General features: G+C 45.4%; 1 protein-coding gene across 1 annotated transcript; it reads left to right on the forward strand.

Annotated features, from left to right (window-relative positions):
* Positions 1-5,026: 5,026 nt before the first annotated feature.
* paox (polyamine oxidase) lies at positions 5,027-20,550 on the forward strand (the record flags this gene model as incomplete). The annotated part of the gene is made up of 10 exons (XM_041866324.1): positions 5,027-5,267; positions 11,357-11,533; positions 11,861-11,991; positions 12,079-12,266; positions 14,610-14,800; positions 16,249-16,418; positions 16,541-16,626; positions 16,743-16,855; positions 19,868-20,016; positions 20,130-20,550. Coding segments are annotated over 10 exons (1,599 nt in total), but the record flags the coding sequence as incomplete, so codon positions are not given.
* Between the last annotated feature and the right edge of the window lie 1,291 nt (positions 20,551-21,841).

Raw genomic sequence — 21,841 nt, forward strand, 5'->3', positions numbered from 1 at the left:
CCGATTCCCATGGAGCTCAGGGGTCCTGGCGCTAGGGAGAGGAGGAGAGAGAACCCGAGGGGGGCCGTCCCCTGCACCAACTGTGGCCGTGGAGGACACACTGCGGCTAGGTGCTGGGGAGGGTCTCCTGGGAGAGAGGACAACAGGTCACGCACCGGGGAGTCATTTCAGGTGAGTAGGCGCCCCACTTACCCAGAGCTCTCTGTTGGTCACATGAGTATACCTGTGAGATTTCCACAGGTGGCACCTCATTCCCAGCATAAGGCGCTAGTAGATTCAAGCGCAGCTGGGAATTTTGTTGATCGTGAATTTGGTTATAGGCTAGGAATTCCCCTTCGGCCGGTAGAAGCCCCTTTTCCTGTTCATGCCCTAGACAGCCGGCCGCTGGGGTCGGGGTTGATCAGGGAAGTCACAGCACCACTTAAGATGACGACGCAGGGGGGTCATGAGGAGATCATTCAGTTTTATCTGATCGACTCTCCTGCATATCCCGTGGTGCTGGGGCTTCCCTGGTTAAGCGCCCATGATCCTACCATTGCGTGGCAACAGAGGGCTCTTATGGAGTGGTCTGCCCAGTGTGTAGGGAAATGTCTAGGTGTTTCCTTAGGGGCGACCTCGGTGGAGAGTCCGAACCAAGTGCCCGCAATGCGCATTCCCCCTGAATATGAGGATTTAGCACTTGTGTTCAGCAAAACCAGAGCAACACGGCTACCACCTCATAGACAGGGGGGATTGTGCGATAGATCTCCAAACAGGAGCGGCACTTCCAGCGAGCCGTGTGTATCCCCTGTCTCAAGAAGAGACAGCGGCTATGGAGACTTACATAGCCGAGTCCTTGGTACAGGGATACATCCGGTCCTCCACTTCCCCGGTGTCCTCGAGTTTCTTCTTTGTGAAGAAGAAGGACGGGGGTTTGCGCCCATGTATTGATTACCGTAGTCTCAATCAGATCACGGTTAAGTACAGTTACCCTCTTCCTCTGATTGCGACTATGACGGAGTCATTACGCGGAGCGCGGTTCTTCACAAAGTTGGATCTCAGGAGCGCGTACAATCTGGTGCACATTAGAGAGGGGGATGAATGGAAAACAGCATTTAGCACCACCTCGGGTCATTACGAGTATCTCGTCATGCCATACGGGTTAATGAATGCTCCTTCAGTCTTCCAATCCTTTGTTGACGAGATTTTCCGGGACATGCATGGGCAGGGTGTGGTAGTATACATTGACGACATCCTAGTGTACTCTTTTACCCGAGCCGAGCATGTAGCCCTGGTGCGCCGAGTATTGAGGAGGCTGTTGGAGCATGACTTGTATGTTAAGGCAGAGAAATGCCTGTTTTTCCAGGAGTCCATCTCCTTTTTGGGTTATCGATTGTCCGCGTCTGGTGTGAAGATAGAGGTTGACCGTGTGTCGGCCGTGCGTAATTGGCAAACTCAACCACTGTAAAAGAGGTGCAGCAGTTTTTGGGTTTTGCTAATTACTACCGGAGGTTTATCCGGGGGCTTTGGACAGGTGGCAGCTCCCATTACGTCCCTGCTAAAGGGGGTCCGGTGCGTTTGCAGTGGTCAGCTGAAGCGGACAGGGCATTTGTTAGACTGAAGAACCTGTTCACTTCGGCTCCGGTGCTGGCGCATCCGGACCCCGCTTTACCATTTCAAGTTGAGGTAGACGCATCCGAGGCCGGTATTGGGGCAATCCTGTCGCAACGGTCCGGCACGCCACCCAAGCTCCGCCCCTGTGCGTTCTACTCTAAGAAGCTCAGCTCGACGGAGCGTAATTATGACGTAGGGGACAGGGAGCTGTTGGCTGTAGTCCAGGCCCTAAAGGTGTGGAGGCATTGGCTTGAGGGGGCTCAACACCCTTTCCTCATTCTGACTGACCACCGTAACCTGGAGTACATCCGGGCAGCTAGGAGATTGAACCCTCGTCAGGCTAGGTGGAACATGTTCCTGACCCAGTTTGTTTTTAAGATCACATACATCCCAGGGTCCCAGAACGGTAAGGCAGACGCCCTGTCCCGGCGGTATGACACAGAGGAGAGGTCTATTGAGCCTACTCCCATACTGCCGGAGTCTTGTCTGGTGGCTCCGGTGGTGTGGGAGGTCGATGCGGAGATCGAGCGGGCACTGCGTACCGACCCTACTCCCCCCGAGTGTCCTGTGGGGCGGACGTACGTTCCGCTCGAGGTTCGTGACCGCCTTATTTATTGGGCTCATACATCACCCTCCTCTGGACATCCAGGTATTGGCCAGACAGTGCACTGCCTTAGCGTGAAATACTGGTGGCCAACGTTAGCTAGGGATGTGAGGGTTTATGTCTCCTCCTGCTCGGTGTGCGCCCAGTGTAAGGCGCCTAGACATTTGCCCAGGGGAAAGTTACATCCCCTGCCTGTTCCACAACGACCATGGTCCCACCTCTCGGTGGATTTTGTGACCGACCTTCCCCCCTCCCAGGGGAATACCACCATTTTGGTCGTTGTGGACCGGTTTTCCAAGGCCTGTCGTCTCCTCCCAATGCCGGGTCTCCCTACTGCCCTACAGACCGCTGAGGCCCTATTTACCCACGTGTTCCGGCACTATGGGGTCCCCGAGGATATTGTGTCTGACCGAGGTCCCCAGTTCACCTCCAGAGTCTGGGGGCGTTCATGGAGACGCTTGGGGGTCTCGGTGAGCCTTACCTCAGGGTACCACCCAGAGAGCAATGGGCAGGTTGAACGAGTCAACCAGGATGTGGGTAGGTTTCTGAGGTCCTATTGCCAGGGCCGGCCGGAGGAGTGGTCTAGGTATATCCCCTGGGCAGAGATGGCCCAGAACTCTCTCCGCCACTCCTCCACCAATTTAACACCTTTCCAGTGTGTTTTAGGGTATCAGCCGGTCCTGGCACCATGGCACGAGAGCCAGATCGAGGCCCCTGCGGTGGATGAGTGGATTCGGCGCTCGGAGGAGACGTGGGAAGCTGCACATGTCCATCTGCAGCGGGCCATCTGTCGACAGAAGGTGAGCGCCGATCGCCACCGCAGTGAGGGACCGGTATACGCACCGGGAGATCGAGTCTGGCTCTCGACTCGAAACCTGCCCCTCCGCCTGCCCTGCCGGAAGCTGGGTCGGCGGTTTGTGGGGCCCTTTAAAGTCCTGAGAAGATTGAACGAGGTGTGTTACAGGTTACAACTGCCTATTGATTACAAGAATATTAACCCCTCGTTCCATGTGTCTCTTCTCAGGCCGGTGGTAGCTGGCCCACTCCAAGAAGATGAGATAGGAGAGACCCCTCCGCCCCATTGGACATCGAGGGGCCCCGGCGTACAGGGTCCGGACCATCTTGGACTCGAGGCGCCGGATGAGTGGTCTCCAGTATCTCGTGGAGTGGGAGGGGTACGGTCCGGAGGAACGGTGCTGGGTGCCTAGGAGGGACATCCTAGATCCATCCCTCCCGACTGAGTTCCACCGTGGGCATCCCACGCGCCCGGGTCCGCGTCCTCCTGGCCGTCCCCGAGGCCGGGGTCGGCGCACGGCTGGAGCCGCGCGTCAAGGGGTGGGTACTGTCACGGATTCTGCCGAGGCTGCTCCTCCTCCTTGTTCGGGCAGGCTTCGGCGTTCGTCGTCCCCGGAGTACTAGCTGCCACCGTTGAATGTTTCTATGTTTGATTGCTTTTGTCTGTCTATTGCACCTGTGTCCGTTTGTGTCTGATTATGTGTTCTATAAGTTGCCTGTTTTGTATTGGTTAGGTTGTGTGTTGTTTTTCGCGTGTCAGTTAGTGCTGTGTGTTTGCTCTGTTTGTTGTTTTGGAGTTTACGCACAGTTTGCGTAATCGCTCGCCTCTGTGAGTTTTTGAGGCCGTTTATTGTATTTTGCCTAGTGGTTAACTAGTAAACTTTGTTGGACTAAGCTTCGGTGTCCTGCGCCTGACTTCCACACCACACTTACATCAGCCCATTTGACACTATCACAGTGCCATCCGTTTTGTCACCAAATCCCCATATACTACCCACCATTGTGACCTGTACGCTCTCGTTGGCTGGTCCTCACTACATATTCGTCACCAAACCCACTGGCTCCAGGTCATCTATAAATCACTTCTAGGCAAATCCCCGCCTTATCTTAGCTCATTGGTCACCATAGCAACACCCACCCGTAGAATGCGTTCCAGCAGGTATATCTCACTGGTCATCCCCAAAGTCAACACCTCCTTTGGCCGCCATTCCTTCCAGTTCTCTGCTGCAAATGACTGGAACAAACTGCAAAAATCTCTGAAGCTGGAGACACTTATCTCTCTCACTATCTTTAATTATCAGTTGTCAAAGCAGCTTACCGATCACTGCACCTGTACACAGCCCATCTGTAATTAGCCCACCCAACTACCTCATCCCCATATTGTTATTTACATTGTTATTTATTTTTCTCATTTGCACTCCAGTATCTCTATTTGCACATCATCTACTGCACATCTATCACTCCAGTGTTAATACTAAATTGTAATGATTTTGCACTATGGCCTATTTATTGCCTTACCTCCATAACTTACTACATTTGCACACACTGTATATAGATTTTCTATTGTGTTATTGACTGTACGTTTTGTTTATTCCATATGTAACTCTGTGTTGTTGTTGTTTTTATCGCACTGATTTGCTTTATCTTGGCCAGGTCGCAGTTGTAAATGAGAACTTGTTCTCAACTGGCCTACCTGGTTAAATAAACTGGCCTACCTGGTTTTTTTTGGTTTTTTTTAAAGGGTGTGTTAAGTGGTGGTGTCCCATCCCTTGGCTGTTGGCCTGAAGTAGGAATAAATAGATTTAAATAGTGGAGTATGGTATTTATTATTTTATATATATATATATATATATATATATATATATATATATATATATATATATATATATATATATATATATATATATTGTGTGAGTGTAGTATTAGATGGTAGGGTATTTGTTGTATTTTGTATTTTTTTAAGCAAATTATAAGCGAGTTATACTCCAGTCTAGTAGGTGGCGGTAATGCAACATTTATTGGTTGCCAACCGCTGTTAAACCTCATCGAAGAAAAAGAGGAAGATGTAGCGGATCGAGTAGAGGGAGAGATAAAGACAGGTTGTTAGACAACACGATGGCTTTGCGGCACGGTCTGGACTCGCAGATAGTAATAGTTGGCTGTGGAATATCTGGTATTGGAGCAGCTTTGAAGTTAACCAAACATGGTTTCCGCAATGTGAGGATCCTGGAAGCGACGGGACGTAGTGGAGGAAGGATAAAGACAGGCAGAATGGGTGAGTGGAGAGGGAACATTTGAGTTCACATGAGGAGAGAAGGGGTGCGTTCGATCGGATCACTTAATTTTGCCAAGTCTATGGTCACCGCTTTTCAAAGTGTTGCATTATGGGGATAAAATCGTCCGACTTGCACCTATATGTCGACTGCATGAGTTTTACTAAAATCATGTGATCAAAGGTCATTCAGTTTTGACTGCAGTTGCACTTCACCAACTCCATCCTGCAGCCATCATGGTGATGGGCCGAAAAACGTGAAACTTGTATTTATTTATTCGACAGTAAAACATTATTTTGATGCCTATAACATTTGTTGGCACCTTCAATTCGTGCACATTTTCTCATAAAAAGTATACTTCAACATTGTCTGCTCAGGCAAAACTGCTAAAGTTGAACTCTGGACACCTCGTGATGAAGACAGCCAATGGCCTACTTCTAACTACGTACGAGTCGTAAACACAGCCTCTTGTGAAAACGTAAGCTGCTGTCTGATAAATAGGAACAGCTATAGCAATAGATAAATATCTGTACGAATTGTTTTGATCATATGAAGAAGTACCATCGTTGACCATTTAGCCAATTTATTGAAAGCTAGCCAATATTACAGTTTGACTAGCCTAGCCAGCTACTATAAACGTCAATTTGTGTTTCATTAGCCATATCTCTGTCAGTGAATTACATTTTTTAAATTTTTTTATGTTTTGGCATGATAGTCTCATTTCAAGTAACTAGCTGCAAGCTTAACGAAACATTCAATAATATACTTTGCATAGAAACCCAAATAAAAGCATGTAGATAGAAAGGTGTGTGATCATGTACGCTAGAATGGAGCTTTAAAAACGACAGCTGCATATGCATATTTGCCAAAACATATTTAAGCAAAAAGGCCCAAGGGGGTGTGGTATATGGCCAATATACCACTGCTAAGGGCTGTTCTTATGCACAGAGTGCCTGTATACAGCCCTTAGCTGTGGTAAATTGGCCATATACCACAAACCCCTGAGGAACCTTATTGCTATAATAAACTGGTTACCAACGTAATTCGAGCAGTAAAAATTTATGTTTTGTCATATGGTCTGATATACCATGGCTGTCAGCATTCAGGGATATGGCACACAGGGCCTTCAGAAAGTATTCACACTCCTTGACTTCTTCAAAGTTCTGTTGTTACAGCCTGAATTTGAAATTGATTACATTTAGATTTTGTCACTGGCTTACACACAAAAGCCCATAATGTCAAAGTGGAATTGTTTTTAGACATTTTTACAAATTTAATAAAAAGTTGAAATGTCTTGAGTCGATTAGCTTTCAACCCCTTTTGTTATGGCAAGCCTAAATGTCAGGAGTAAACATTTGCTTAACAAGTCACAAGTTGCATGGACTCACTCTGTGCGGCAATAATAGTTTTAACATGATTTTTTAATGACTACCTCATCTCTGTACCTCACACATACAATTATCTGTAAGGTCCCTCAGTCGAGCACTGAATTTCAAATGAAGATTTAACCACAAAGACCAGGGAGGTTTTCCAATGCCTCGCAAAGAAGGGCACCTATTGGTAGATTGGTAAAAAATAAAAAGCAGACATTGAATATCCCTTTGAGCATGGTGAAGTTATTAATTACACTTTGGATGGTGTATCAATACACCCAGGTGTCCTTCCTAACTCAGTTGCCGGAGAGGAAGGAAATGGTTCAGGGATTTCACCACAAGGCCAATGGTGACTTTAAAACAGTAACAGAGTTGAAAGGCTGTGATAGGAGAAAACTGAGGATGCATCAACAACATTTTATTACTCCACAATACTAACCTAATTGACAGTGAAAAGAAGGAAGCCTGTACAGAAGAAAAAAAAATTCTAAAATATGCACCTGTTTGATATAAGGCACTAAAGTAAAACTGCAAAAAATGTGGCAAAGAAATTAACTTTATGTCCTGACTACAAAGCCTTATGTTTGGGACAAATCCAACACATCACTGAGGACCACTCTTCATATTTCCAAGCATGGTGGTGGCTGCATCATGTTATGGGTATGCTTGTCATCGCCAAAGACCAGGGTGTTTTTTAGGATAAAAAGTAACGGAATAGAGCTAAGTACAGGCAAAATCCTAGAGGGAAACTAAAGAAACAGTTGTACAGTCTTTGCAATAAGATAACCAGAGTTTGATTTCTAAACCAGATGAGTTTTCAAATAGCAGCTTACCAATTCCATGGTGGGCATGCATAATGTTGGATGCATTGGAATATAAGGTATGGAGAATGATGAATAGCCTGTAGGATTATAGAAAAAGCAGTTCAGTGATTAAATGTTCAGTGAATATGAGTATATTTAGGTGGTTTAAATGATTAACATTCCTACTAACCTCCTAAGTTGACTGTGCCAATATATTTCCATCCCATTAATTATTCTACAAACTATGACTGAGTGTGAGGCATGTTTTTCATAATGTACACTACCGGTCAAAAGTTTTAGAACACCTACTCATTCAAGGGTTTTACTTTATTTTTTTAACGATTTTCTACTGTATAGAATAATAGTGAAGACATCAACACTATGAAATAACACATATGGAATCATGTAGTAACCAAAAAGTGTTAAATTAATCTAAAAATATTTTATATTTGAGATTCTTCAAATAGCCACCCTTTGCCTTGATGACAGCTTTGCACACTCTTGGCATTCTCTCAACCAGCTTCACCTGGAATGCTTTTCCAACAGTCTTGAAGGAGTTCCCACATATGCTGAGCACTTGTTGGCTGCTTTTCCTTCACTGCTTTTCCTTTGCTGTCCAAATCATCCCAAACCATCTCAATTTGGTTGAGGTCGGGTGATTGTGGAGGCCAGGTCATCTGATGTAGCACTCCATCACTCTCCTTCTTGGTAAAATAGCCCTTAGACAGCCTGGAGGTGTGTTGGGTCATTGTCCTGTTGAAAAACAAATGATAGTCCCACTAAGCCCAAACCAGATGGGATGGCGTATCGCTGCAGAATGCTGTGGTAGCCATGCTAGTTAAGTGTGCCTTGAATTCTAAATAAATCACAGACAGTGTCACTAGCAAAGCACCCCCACACCATAACACCTCTTCCTCCATGCTTTACGGTGGGAAATACACATGCGGAGATAATCCGTTCACCCACACCGTGTCTCACAAATACACGGCGGTTGGAACCAAAAATCTCCAATTTGGACTCTAGACCAAAGGACACATTTTCACTGGTCTAATGTCCATTCCTCGTGTTTCTTGGCCCAAGCAAGTCTCTTCTTATTATTGGTGTCCTTTAGTAGTGGTTTCTTTGCAGCAATTCGACCATGAAGACCTGATTCACACAGTCTCCTCTGAACAGATGATGTTGAGATGTGTCTGTTACTTGAACTCTGTGAAGCATTTATTTGGGCTGCAATTTCTGAGGCTGGTAACTGTAATGAACTTATCCTCTGCAGCAGAGGTAACTCTGGGTCTTCCATTCCTGTGGCGGTCCTTAATATATATTGATTGGTTTAACACTTATTTTGGTTACTACATGATTCCATATGTGTTATTTCATAGTTTTAATGTCTTCACTATTATTCTACAATGTATAAAATAGTAAAAATAAAGAAAAACCCTTGAATGAGAAGGTGTTCTAAGTTACCGTGAGTGTGATCACACAGTCGTCCGGGATAGCTGGTGCTCTCATGCATGCTTCAGTGTTGCTTGCCTCGAAGCACGCATAGAAGTAATTTAGCTCGTCTGGTAGGCTCACGGCTGAGTTTCCCTTTGTAGTCCGTAATAATTTGCAAGCCCTGCCACATCCGACGAGCGTCAGAGCCGGTGTAGTATGATTCAATCTTAGTCCTGTATTTACGCTTTGCCTGTTTGATGGTTCGTCTGAGGGCATAGCGGGATTTCTTATAAGCGACCGGGTTAGGGTAAAACGGATTTCAGTTTCCCTGCATTAAAGTCCCCGACCACTAGGAGCGCCGCCTCTGGATGAGCATTTTTTTGTTTGCTTATGGCTTTATACAGCTCGTTGAGAGCGGTCTTAGTGCCAGCATCGGTTTGTGGTGGTAAATAGACTACTACGAAAAATATAGGTGAAAACTCTCTTGGTAAATTGTGGTCTACAGCTTATCATGAGATACTCTACCTCAGGTGAGCAAAACCTAGAGACTTCCTTAATATTTGATTTTGCGCACCAGCTGTTATTGACAAAAAGACACAGACCACCACCCCTTGTCTTAATGGAGACAGCTGTTCTGTCTTGCCGATGCACACCATACAACCAACTGTATATTATCCATGTCGTCGTTCAGCCACGACTTGGTGAAACATAAGATATTACAGTTTTTAATGTCCCAAACGCCATGCTCTACCAACTGAGCTACATCCCTGCCGGCCATTCCCTCCCCTACCCTGGACGACGCTGGGCCAATTGTGCGCCGCCCCATGGGTCTCCCTGTCGCGGCCGGCTACGACAGAGCCTGGATTCGAACCAGGATCTCTAGTGGCACAGCTAGCACTGCGATGCAGTGCCTTAGACCACTGCGCCACTCGGGAGTGGTAGGATAGTCTTGAACGGATGGTAGAGGCGGGTTACCCACTTGCCGACAAATTCTCACAAGGCACCCGGACCTGCATCCCCTGTATCTGCGTCTTCTCTTCACGCGAATGACGGGGATTTGGGCCTGGTCGGGTATCTGGAGTAAATCCTTCACGTCCGACTCGTTAAAGAAAAAATCCAGTTCGAGGTGAGTAATCACTGTGCTGATATCCAGAAGCTATTTTCGGTCATAAGAGACGGTGGCAGAAACATTATGTACAAAATAAGTTACAAATAACGCAAAAACCCCCACAAAATAGCACAATTGGTTAGGAGCCCGTAAAACGGCGGACATCTCCTCCGGCGCCATTGTTGGAACAATAGTAGGATGGTTCTCCTCACAGGTGAGTGAATCAGCCCATGCTTGGTGAATAGCACTTGGTTGATCTCTGGGAGCAGGACACAGAAGAGCTGAATAGACCATGTGAGAGATAAGAATCAATCAAATAAATCATCACAGCAAAGAACATGTAGTTTGTAAGCTAGAAAATGAACATCCTGACAGTCTGAAGGCTCTATTTTAACAAACCTAACGCAATGGTAAATCTAAGCGCAAGCGGTAGTGCGATAGGTTTAGGGGTGTGTCAAAAATATTTGTGCTATATTCACTATCACAGTTATCAGCACACTTGCTGCTGTTGTGGATGTGTCGAGGCTTGACCACTCACTGGCCAATCAGAACGTACTCCATGGCGAAATATGTGGTTGCTTCAAGTTGTTTATTTAGTCTTTCATGTATTGCCTTGGAATCAACTCCAATTCCAATGTTAGTCCGTTATAGTTTGTTAAATGACTTACAGAAACAAAATAACAAAATGTAGACCTATCTTTGCTAAATATGTCAACTTGAACACATTTGCAATCACATTGTTCTAAGTAATTGCATGGCTTCAATAGCATTCACACTGATATAGAGGCTAGGCCTACTGTAAATTGCATTATGGCTGAGCATGGACATGCCAAACGTTGTCAATAAGCAAGATTAAATTCATTATTGATAAGGCCTAAAAAGAGAACGAATAATAAAATTCAAATTCTAAATAGGCTATGTCACATTTACAGGCACCGTAATTTCTCCCCGTGGGCATATAATATTAAAACAATGCAGACTATGGATGGTTTTACACACATCCAAACTTTTCACAGTAGCTGGACAAAGATCCAATATATACTGAAGAAAAATATAAACGTAGCATGCAACAATTTCAAAGATTTTACAGATACAGTTTATATAAGGAAATCAATCAATTGAAATAAATAAATTAGGCCCTAATCTATGGATTCCACATGACTGTGCAGGGGCATTTGGCCACCCACTGGGGAGCCAGGCCCAGCCATCAGAATGAGTTTTTCCCCACAAAAGGGCTTTATTACAGACAGAAATACTCATTACTACTTATTGCTGTGTAATTGTGTAACCTACTCATATGCTGTATGTTGCTAAACTTGTTTGCATTTTTTTCTCTCCCTCTCTCTCTCTCTCTCCCTTCCCACTCTCTCCTCTAGGTAATAACATCATAGAGATTGGTGCTAACTGGATCCATGGTCCGTCGGAGGCTAACCCAGTGTTCTGTCTGTCCAGACAGTACAGCCTGCTGGACCCAGAGAGCCTGACTCAGGAGAACCAGGACCTGGATATAGGAGGTCACCCACCATGGGTACCAAACTGGTTCTCCAGCTCTGGTAAAAACAGTTAGGCCAGACAGAGATTGATTTAAACGGATGAAAATGTCATATTACGTCACCCCGTCCGCTTCTGTCCGTCAAAAGTTAAAATGAGTTGAACTGACAATGAGTTGAACTGACTTGAGTTGAACTGACTTGAGTTGAACTGACTTGAGTTTGTTCGACAGACAAAGTTGGCCGAGTTGCGTACAAGCAACAGACCAAAGTGTGGATCCGTTCTCTTTTGTCGGTCAATGTATGAACCCCATAGAAAAAACGTTGTCTCATACAAAGTCTTACTTAGTTAGTCAGTAGTTCGTTAACATTGTGTTGTGTTTCTACCAGGTCGTAAGCTGACTCCAGAGCTGATGGGTCCTGCTGTAGAGCTGTTTGCTGAGCTGTTGGAGGAGGGAGGAGAGTTCAGCGAACAGGGAGGAGAACCATATAGCAGTGTAGGGGAGTTCATACGGGCAGAGGTACGTCACACATGCGCACACACACATACACACCCCGTATACCTATATCTCTCTGTCTGCCTGTTAAACGTGTGTGTGTGTGTGTAGGTGCGTCAGCGTGCAGCAGAGCGGTGGCAGGGTGACAGTCCGTCCTGTCAGTCTGTCCGTCTGTCTCTGATCAGTACTCTGCTGAAGGCGGAGTGTTGTGTGAACGGAACACACACTCTGGACACGCTGGGCCTGGGAGCCTTTGGACTGTACAAGACCCTGCCTGGATTGGACTGCACCTTCCCCCGGTCAGTTTGTGTGTGCTCACAGGGATGGGGGAAGTAGGGGTGCGGCTGGGTTAAATGGAATAGTAACTGAAATCTGGACACTGACTGTAGGCCTATAACCTCTCACATGTACAGTGGGGGAAAAAAGTATTTAGTCAGCCACCAATTGTGCAAGTTCTCCTACTTAAAAAGATGAGAGAGGCCTGTAATTTTCATCATAGGTACACGTCAACTATGACAGACAAATTGAGATTTTTTTTCTCAAAAAAATCATATTTTAGGATTTTTAATGAATTTATTTGCAAATTATGGTGGAAAATAAGTAAGATTTCTGGCTCTCACAGACCTGTAACTTCTTCTTTAAGAGGCTCCTCTGTCCTCCACTCGTTACCTGTATTAATGGCACCTGTTTGAACTTGTTATCAGTATAAAAGACACCTGTCCACAACCTCAAACAGTCACACTCCAAACTCCACTATGGCCAAGACCAAAGAGCTGTCAAAGGACACCAGAAACAAAATTGTAGACCTGCACCAGGCTGGGAAGACTGAATCTGCAATAGGTAAACAGCTTGGTTTGAAGAAATCAACTGTGGGAGCAATTATTAGGAAATGGAAGACATACAAGATCACTGATAATCTCCCTCGATCTGGGGCTCCACGCAAGATCTCACCCCGTGGGGTCAAAATTATCACAAGTGAGCAAAAATCCCAGAACCACACGGGGGGACCTAGTGAATGACCTGCAGAGAGCTGGGACCAAAGTAACAAAGCCTACCATCAGTAACACACTACGCCGCCAGGGACTCAAATCATGCAGTGCCAGACGTGTCCCCCTGCTTAAGCCAGTACATGTCCAGGCCCGTCTGAAGTTTGCTAGAGTGCATTTGGATGATCCAGAAGAGGATTGGGAGAATGTCATATGGTCAGATGAAACCAAAATATAACTTTTTGGTAAAAACTCAACTCGTCGTGTTTAGAGGACAAAGAATGCTGAGTTGCATCCAAAGAACACCATACCTACTGTGAAGCATGGGGGTGGAAACATCATGCTTTGGGGCTGTTTTTCTGCAAAGGGACCAGGACGACTGATCCGTGTAAAGGAAAGAATGAATAGGGTCATGTATCGTGAGATTTTGAGTGAAAACCTCCTTCCATCAGCAAGGGCATTGAAGATGAAACGTGGCTGGGTCTTTCAGCATGACAATGATCCCAAACACACCGCCCGGGCAACGAAGGAGTGGCTTCGTAAGAAGCATTTCAAGGTCCTGGAGTGGCCTAGCCAGTCTCCAGATCTCAACCCCATAGAAAATCTTTGAAGGGAGTTGAAAGTCCGTGTTGCCCAGCGACAGCCCCAAAACATCACTGCTCTAGAGGAGATCTGCATGGAGGAATGGGCCAAAATACCAGCAACAGTGTGTGAAAACCTTGTGAAGACTTACAGAAAACATTTGACCTGTGTCATTGCCAACAAATGGTATATAACAAACTTTTGTTATTGATCAAATACTTATTTTCCACCATAATTTGCAAATAAATTCATTAAAAATCTTACAATGTGATTTTCTGGAAATGTTTTTCTCATTTTGTCTGTCTTAGTTGACATGTACCTATGATGAAAATTACAGGCCTCTCTCATCTTTTTAAGTGGGAGAACTTGCACAATTGGTGGCTGACTAAATACTTTTTTTCCCCACTGCATAATATACTTCCTGCAGAATTAATTATTTCTTGCAGTAAAATTATACACCAAATGTTAATTTTGTCTTGGGAACAGGAGTGGAGAAATATGATGTATTTCTTTCAGCATCTTGAGAGAATGCAAATGGACGGTTAGGTACTGTCTTTTTCAGTAGGCTATTTTAACCACATTAAATATGCATCCAAGACGAACTGAAATATTATCCGAATCTTGTAGGATCGTTTTCACAGCTTTTCATTTTCTTAAAACCGGTCAAATTTAACAGAATCTTTCAGCGTTATTGCAGTTTTCCCCCTGTCTCTCTAAACGTCATAAATTAAAGAGAAAACAGCTAGGTTATTGATACATTTATTCTATTGATTTATGACTTTATTCTGGTGAGCAAGGCTTTATTAAGTATTCTAGGGCAACAAGTAATGACAGAAGAGAAGCTGCATGTATCTAATTCTAAACAAGTTGACTAACAAAGCCTACCAAATGTCGTAAATTCGAAGCATAAAAATATCTAAATTAGGCTGTCAAAAAATCCTTCCACTGTCTCTGTGTGTGTGTGCGTGCGTGCATGCGCGTGTGTATAGACATCGATTGCACTCTTCTCAGTTTAACGCTGAGGGCCATCGCTGTGTGAGTGACTTGACTAGACTGTTGTTCTGTCTCTCTCAGAGGTTATGAAGGGTTAATCTACAACTTGATGAAAGAGCTTCCTGCTGGGATAGTCTCCTACCGTCGACCAGTCAGCTGTGTCCACTGGCAGAGGGTGGTGAGGAAAGGAGGGAGAGAGCACCCTGTAGTGGTGGAGTGTGAAGATGGAGAGAGAATCCCAGCGGACCACGTCATCCTCACTGTCCCTCTCGGTAGGTCACACACACAGATGTCAAATGACTACTGTCATTTGTGTTCTTTTATTACATTTTATGACATCTCTTCTAAGAGTTTAGTCTCTAAACATGAACCTTTTATAACCAGTGACAAACATTGTGACCTTACCTTCTCAAAGAACTGTAAGTCTGAGTTTTCTGTGCTACCAGGCTACTTAAAGAGGCACCATGACATGTCACTCTCCCCTCGTCTCCTCTCATATACTATTTTTATAACAACCTCATAACTACACTGAACAAAAATATAAATGCAACAATTTCAAAGATTTTACTGAGTTACAGTTCATATAAGGAAATCAGTCCATTGAAATAAATTCATTAGGCTCTAATCTATGGATTTCACATGACTGGGAATACAGATATGCATCTGTTGGTCACAGATACCTTAAAACAAGTAGGGGCGTGGATCAGAAAACCAGTCAGTATCTGGTGTGACCACCATTTGCCTCATGCAGTGCATCACATCTCCTTCGCATAGAGTTGATCAGGCTGTTGATTGTGGGATGTTGTCCCACTCCTCTTCAATTACTGTGCGAAGTTGCTAGATATTGGCGGGAACATGCCCACACGTCCATAGCTTATGCCTGCCCATACCATAACCTCACCGCCACCATGGGGCACTGTTCACAACGTTGACATCAGCAAACCGGTACAGTTGAAACCGGGATTCATCCGTGAAGAGCACACCTCTCCAGCGTGCCAGTGTCCATCGAAGGTGAGCATTTTCCCACTGAAGTCGGTTACGACGCCGAACTGCAGTCAGGTCAAGACCCTGGTGAGGACGACGAGCACGCAGATGAGCTTCCCTGAGACGGTTTCTGACAGTTTGTGCGGAAATTCTTCGGTTGCGCAAACCCACAGTTTCATCAGCTGTGTGGGTGGCTGGTGTCAGACGATCCCTCAGGTGAAGAAGACGGATGTGGAGGTCCTGGGCTGGCATAGTTACACATGGTTGTGAGGCCGGGTTGGACATACTGCCAAGTTCTCTAAAACAACGTTGGAGGCGGCTTATGGAAGAAAAATTAACATTCAATTCTCAGGCAACAGCTCTGGTGGACATTCCTGCAGTCAGCATGCCAATTGCATGCACCCTCAATTTGAGACATCTATTGCATTATGTTGTGTGACAACTGCACATTTTAGAGTGGCTTTTTATTGTCCCCAGCACAAGGTGCACCTGTGTAATGATCATTCTATTTAATCAGCTTTTTGATATGCCACACCTGTCAGGTGGATGGATTATCTTGGCAAAGGAGAAATGCTCACTAACAGGGATGTAAACAAATTTGTGCACAAAATGTGAGAGAAATTAGCTTTATGTGGGTATGGAACATTTCTGGGATCTTTTATTTCAGCTCATGAAACATGGGACCAACACTTTTGTTCACTGTACATAAAAATGATATCTACTATTATTCTATCAGGTTATCTGAAGAAGCATCACGGTACCCTCCTCTCCCCTCCTCTACCCCTCCACAAGCTGCACTCTGTCCAGAGGATGGGCTTTGGAACCAACAACAAGATCTTTGTGGAGTTTGACCAACCCTGGTGGGACGACGACTGTGAGGTCATATACCTGGTCTGGGAAAACGAGGTATGAAACACATAGCATACAGTGAAAAGAGTAGTGGGCCCAAAACGGATCCTTGAGGAACACAATATATATCTATCATTACAAACACAGACAGTAACAGTAGTTGTACTGTTGCCCTCTAGTCAGACTTGGTGGACCAGGTATCAGATGTGGAGAGACTCTGGATCAAGAAACTGTTTGGTTTCACTGTCCTCAAACCCACTGAGCGGTAACTAAGACATACACACAAACTAAAAATCTAAAAATGTTCTAACTCAATGTCTTGAACTCCCCACGCCTCTTGCCTCTCACACTCTTTCCCCCTCTTTACCCCTGTCTCTCCAGGTATGGCCATGTGTTGTGTGGCTGGATCGCTGGTCATGAGTCTGAGTTCATGGAGACTCTGCCAGAACAGGATGTCACACACTCCATAACACACCTGATACGCAGGTTCACAGGTAAACCCTCTAACATCTAACCCTCCATCACACGCCTCATATGCAGGTTAACCCATTGTACTTTCATGTCTGTAATCTACGCTTCAGTCAGTAGTGTGTTAATATTTTATTCCCTTTTTGGCAAGCTAGCTACTACCTGCCTCCCCACGGTTGAGTTGCTTGGGTAGCGCTCTTACATTTACATTTACATTATTTAGCAGACGCTCTTATCCAGAGCGACTTACAGGAGCAATTAGGGTTAAGTGCCTTGCTCAAGGGCACATCGACAGATTTTTCACCTAGTTGGCTCGGGGATTAGAATCAGCGACCTTTCGGTTACTGGCACAACGCTCTTAACCACTAAGCTACCTGCCGCCCCGGCACCTAAACCTCTTGTTTAGTATACGTAGCGTTAAGTGGCTTAGTTATTCTAAACGGACCGTGCTTCGGTCAAAGAGGCTATCTAGCCTAGCTTGGACTAAAAAGCCTCCTGGCTAACGTCAGCTAGCATGCTTAACTTCCTGCGAATTAAGCTTTCACCCGGCGTTATGGCAACCCCATTCCTATTTCCAATTCCTGGAGTTGGAGGAAGCGGGTCTTCCGTGCACCTCCGATGAGGAAGCAGCCCCCGAGCACTTGGCTCAGCTAACCCCCGGAGCGAGAGGCCTTAGCACGGGTCTGAGCGACCAGTGCGCTCCTCCCCTCCCCCTTAAGTGGCTCATTACTGGGATAAATTTCTGATTCCTGCCTGTATCTCACTAGTCCCTATGAGGTGTCTAGTGATACAGGTTATGGGCTCTGTAGGCGATTGGTTGTTGGTAGCAGAGTCGAAGGGAACAAGCAGGGTTGGACACGACCTTGCTATTATATGTACATTGCATTTGGAAAGTATTCAGACCCTTTTCACTTTTTCCACATTTTGTTATTTTGTCTCAAGCTCTGTCAGGTTGAATGGGGAGCGTTGCTGCACAGCTATTTTCAGGTATCTCTAGAGAAGTTCGATCGGGTAGCGGTCTGGGCTCTGGCTGGGCCACTCAAGGACATTCAGAGACTTGTCCCGAAGCCACTCCTGCGTTGTCTTGGCTGTGTGCTTAAGGTCGTTGTCCTGTTGGAAGGTGAACCTTCACCCCAGTCTGCACTCTGGAGCAGGTTTTCATCAAGGATCTCTCTGTACTTTGCTCCGTTCATCTTTCCCTCGTTCCTGACTAGTCTCCTAGTCCCTGCCGCTGAAAAACATCCCCACAACAGGATGCTGCCACCAACATGCTTCACCGTAGGGATGGCGCCAGGTTTCCTCCAGACGTGACGCTTGGCCTTCAGGCCAAAGAGTTCAATCTTGGTTTCATCAGACCAGAGAATCTTGTTTCTCATGGTCTGAGAGTCCTTTAGGTGCCTTTTGGCAAACTCCAAGCGGGCTGTCATGTGCCTTTTACTGAGGAGTGGCTTCCGTCTGGCCACTACCATAAAGGGCTGATTGGTGGAGTGCTGCAAAGATGTTTGTCCTTCTGGAAGGTTCTCCCATCTCCACAGAGGTACTCTGGCGCTCTGTCAGCGTGACCATCGGGTTCTTGGTCACCTCCCTGACCAAGGCCCTTCTCCCCCGATTGCTCAGTTTGGCCGGGCGGAGTCTTGGTGGTTCCAAACTTATTCCATTTAAGAATGCTGGAGGCCATTGTGTTCTTGGGGACCTTCAATGCTGCAGACATTTTTTGGTACCCTTCCCCAGATCTGTGCCTCGACACAATCCTGTCTCGAAGCTCTACGGACATTTCCTTCGACCTCATGGCTTGGTTTTTGCTCTGACATGCACTGTCAACTGTGGGACCTTATATAGACAGGTGTGTGCCTTTCCAAATCATGTCCAATCAATTTGTAGAAACATCTCAAGGATGATCAATGGAAACAGGATGCACCTGAGCTCAATTTCGAGTCTCATAGCAAAGGGGTTTCTAAACCTATTGCCCCTTTTGAACGACTATAGTCTGTGGATATGAATATCCTCCTACAAAACCTCCTTGCTTGTGGCTTTGACCTCGGCTAAACGTGTTGGAGATCTCCACGTGTTATCCGTACACCCTTCCTGTACTCAGGTTTGCCCCTGGCGACTCTAAGGTGACGTTGCATCCTAATGCGGCCTTCGCCCCCAAAGGTCATGACTATGTCCTACAGGTCTCTAGCTTTGAGCTATTTCCTTTTACGCCTCCTCCATTTGCTTCTGAGAAACAACGGATCCGGGCTATCCGCTTATGTGACCAGCTTTTTGTCTGTTTCCTAATCTAGCTCGCGGCAGGGCGATCTCTGAGCAGCGTCTCTCCCACTGGATTGTGGAGGCTATCTCCCTGGCATATAGCAGCAAGGGGTAAGGGTTACCTAGCGGTGTACGCACCCACTCCACCAGGGGTCTGGCAGCGTCTTCGGCATTACTTAAAGGGTTGACTGTTGGGGATATTTGTGCTGCGGCAAGTTGGGCATCACCACACTTTTGTGAGGAATGTCGCTTGGATGTCACTGCTTCAAGTGTAGCCCATAGCGTGCTGACAGGAGAGGGTTAATAGGCAGCTTGCAATACCCAGACTACCGCCTCTTGCAGGGTGGAGGTCTGGGTGGTCTGCCATGGGCCATTTCATTTGGTATCCATTGGGGCCGGCTTGGGGCGGGATTTACATTTCCCCATAGTTGTGTTGTACCTAGAGTACCAACTGAAAGGGGATGTAACATTATGATTGTAACTACTGTTCCTTGGAGGAAAATGAGGTACAACACCAGTTTGGCCCTGCGCCACCCGGTTCTGGGCGCAGTGAGGAGTGGTACTGAATTGAAGAAATGTATCCGAGCCTCAGCGTTATCACCTGTGGAAGGCAGGGCTTTCAGCGAGGGGTGGATTTCATTGGCCTTGTCAGGCGAGACTTTAGTTCTTCAATAGAAGTCGTGACTGTGTGACTCCCCATAGTTGGATTGTACCTCGTTTCCCTCCTTCAGGGAACAGTAGTTATAGTCATAACGTCACATTTGTGCGTGTGTTTGTGTGTGTAGGGAACCCAACCATCACCCCACGGCGTGTCCTGAGGTCTCAGTGGTTCCATGACCCATGGACCTGTGGCTCCTACACGTACACCGCTACTGGAACCTCACTGCAGGATATACACAACCTGGCTGAACCACTACCACAACAAGGGGAACAGGTACACACAGTTCATGTGGTTCAGTCTTGTCATCTTATTACCCACTTTCTCGCTCATATATATTCTCTCCCTCATATCTTCTCTCTCTCTCTCATATTCTCTCTCTCTCTCAGCCTCTCCAGGTGTTGTTTGCTGGAGAAGCCACCCATCCTTCCTTCTTCTCCACCGTCCATGGAGCGCTGCTTACTGGCTGGAGGGAAGCTGATAGACTCATATCTCACTACTCCACCCCCAGCACCTTCCAGCCAACCAGATCAAAGCTATAAGGAGAACAACTCACTCTTGTTGTGAAAGTGTTATATACTGAACAAAAATATAAATGCAACATGCAACAATTTCTAAGATTTTACTGAGTTACAGTTCGTAGAAGGAAATCGGTCAATTGAAATGAATAAATTAGGCCCTAATCTATTGATTTCACATGACTGGGCGGGGGCGCAGCCACCCACTTGGGGGCCAAGCCCACCCACTGGGGAGCCAGGCCCAGCCAATCTGAATGAGTTTTCCCCCCCACAAAAGGGCTTTATTACGGACATAAATACTCCTCAGTGACCTTTTATTGTCCCCAGCACAAGGTGCACCTGTGTAATGATCATGCTGTTTAATCAGCTTCTTTATATGCCACACCTGTCAGGTGGATGGATTATCTTGGCAAAGGAGAAATGCACACTAACAGGGATGTAAACAAATTTGTGCACAACATTTTAGAGATAAGCTTTTTGTGAATGGAACATAAATGTGATCTTTTATTTTGGCTCAAGAAACATGGGACCAACACTTTACATGTTGCGTTTATATTTACATTCAGTATAGCACTGGGTATATTATCCTTATGGACAGATCTAGGATCAGCTTACCCTCCACAAAACTGACCTTAAATCAGTGTGTAGGGGCAACTTGATCTTACTCCAAAGGGCTCCATATCTTTGACTCTGTCCAACGTGGGTTGATGTTCCCAGAACCTATGGCTACTGAACGATTTGAGTATTATGATCTTCACCAAAGATTTGTTTTAGGAGATTGACGATTTTAAATAGTTTTGATTATTACTTAAATCAAATTAATTTGAAGCCACTCAGTCTCATGGTGACTGATTTTACTGTTATAAGTAGATTTAAACACCAATTGTTAATGATTTTAGATTTCAATGTTCACCATTACTTTCAGTGTCTTAAATGATTTTTAATGTAATGTTTATCACGACTTAAATCTGTCCTCTTAAATACTGTTCATGTCAATAAAAAGATGTATTGCACAAAAACTTTAATAAGAAATGTTTTGTTCTCTCTCTCTAATATGTGTGTGTATGTATGTATGTATGTATGTATGTATGTATATATATATATATATATATATATATATATATATATATATATATATATACATACATACATACAGTGGGGAGAATAAGTATTTGATACACTGCCGATTTTGCCGGTTTTCCTACTTACAAAGCATGTAGAGGTCTGTAATTTTTATCATAGGTACACTTCAACTGTGAGAGACGGAATCTAAAACAAAAATCCAGAAAATCACATTGTATGATTTTTAAGTAATTAATTTGCATTTTATTGCATGACATCAGTATTTGATCACCTACCAACCAGTAAGTATTCCGGCTCTCACAGACCTGTTAGTTTTTCTTTAAGAAGCGCTCCTGTTCTCCACTCATTACCTGTATTAACTGCACCTGTTTGAATTCGTTACCTGTATAAAAGACACCTGTCCACACACTCAATCAAACAGACTCCAACCTCTCCACAATGGCCAAGACCAGAGAGCTGTGTAAGGACATCAGGGATAAAATTGTAGACCTGCACGAGGC

Source organism: Coregonus clupeaformis, chromosome 27 (assembly GCF_020615455.1).
Source record: "Coregonus clupeaformis isolate EN_2021a chromosome 27, ASM2061545v1, whole genome shotgun sequence".
Classification (NCBI taxonomy): domain Eukaryota; kingdom Metazoa; phylum Chordata; class Actinopteri; order Salmoniformes; family Salmonidae; genus Coregonus; species Coregonus clupeaformis.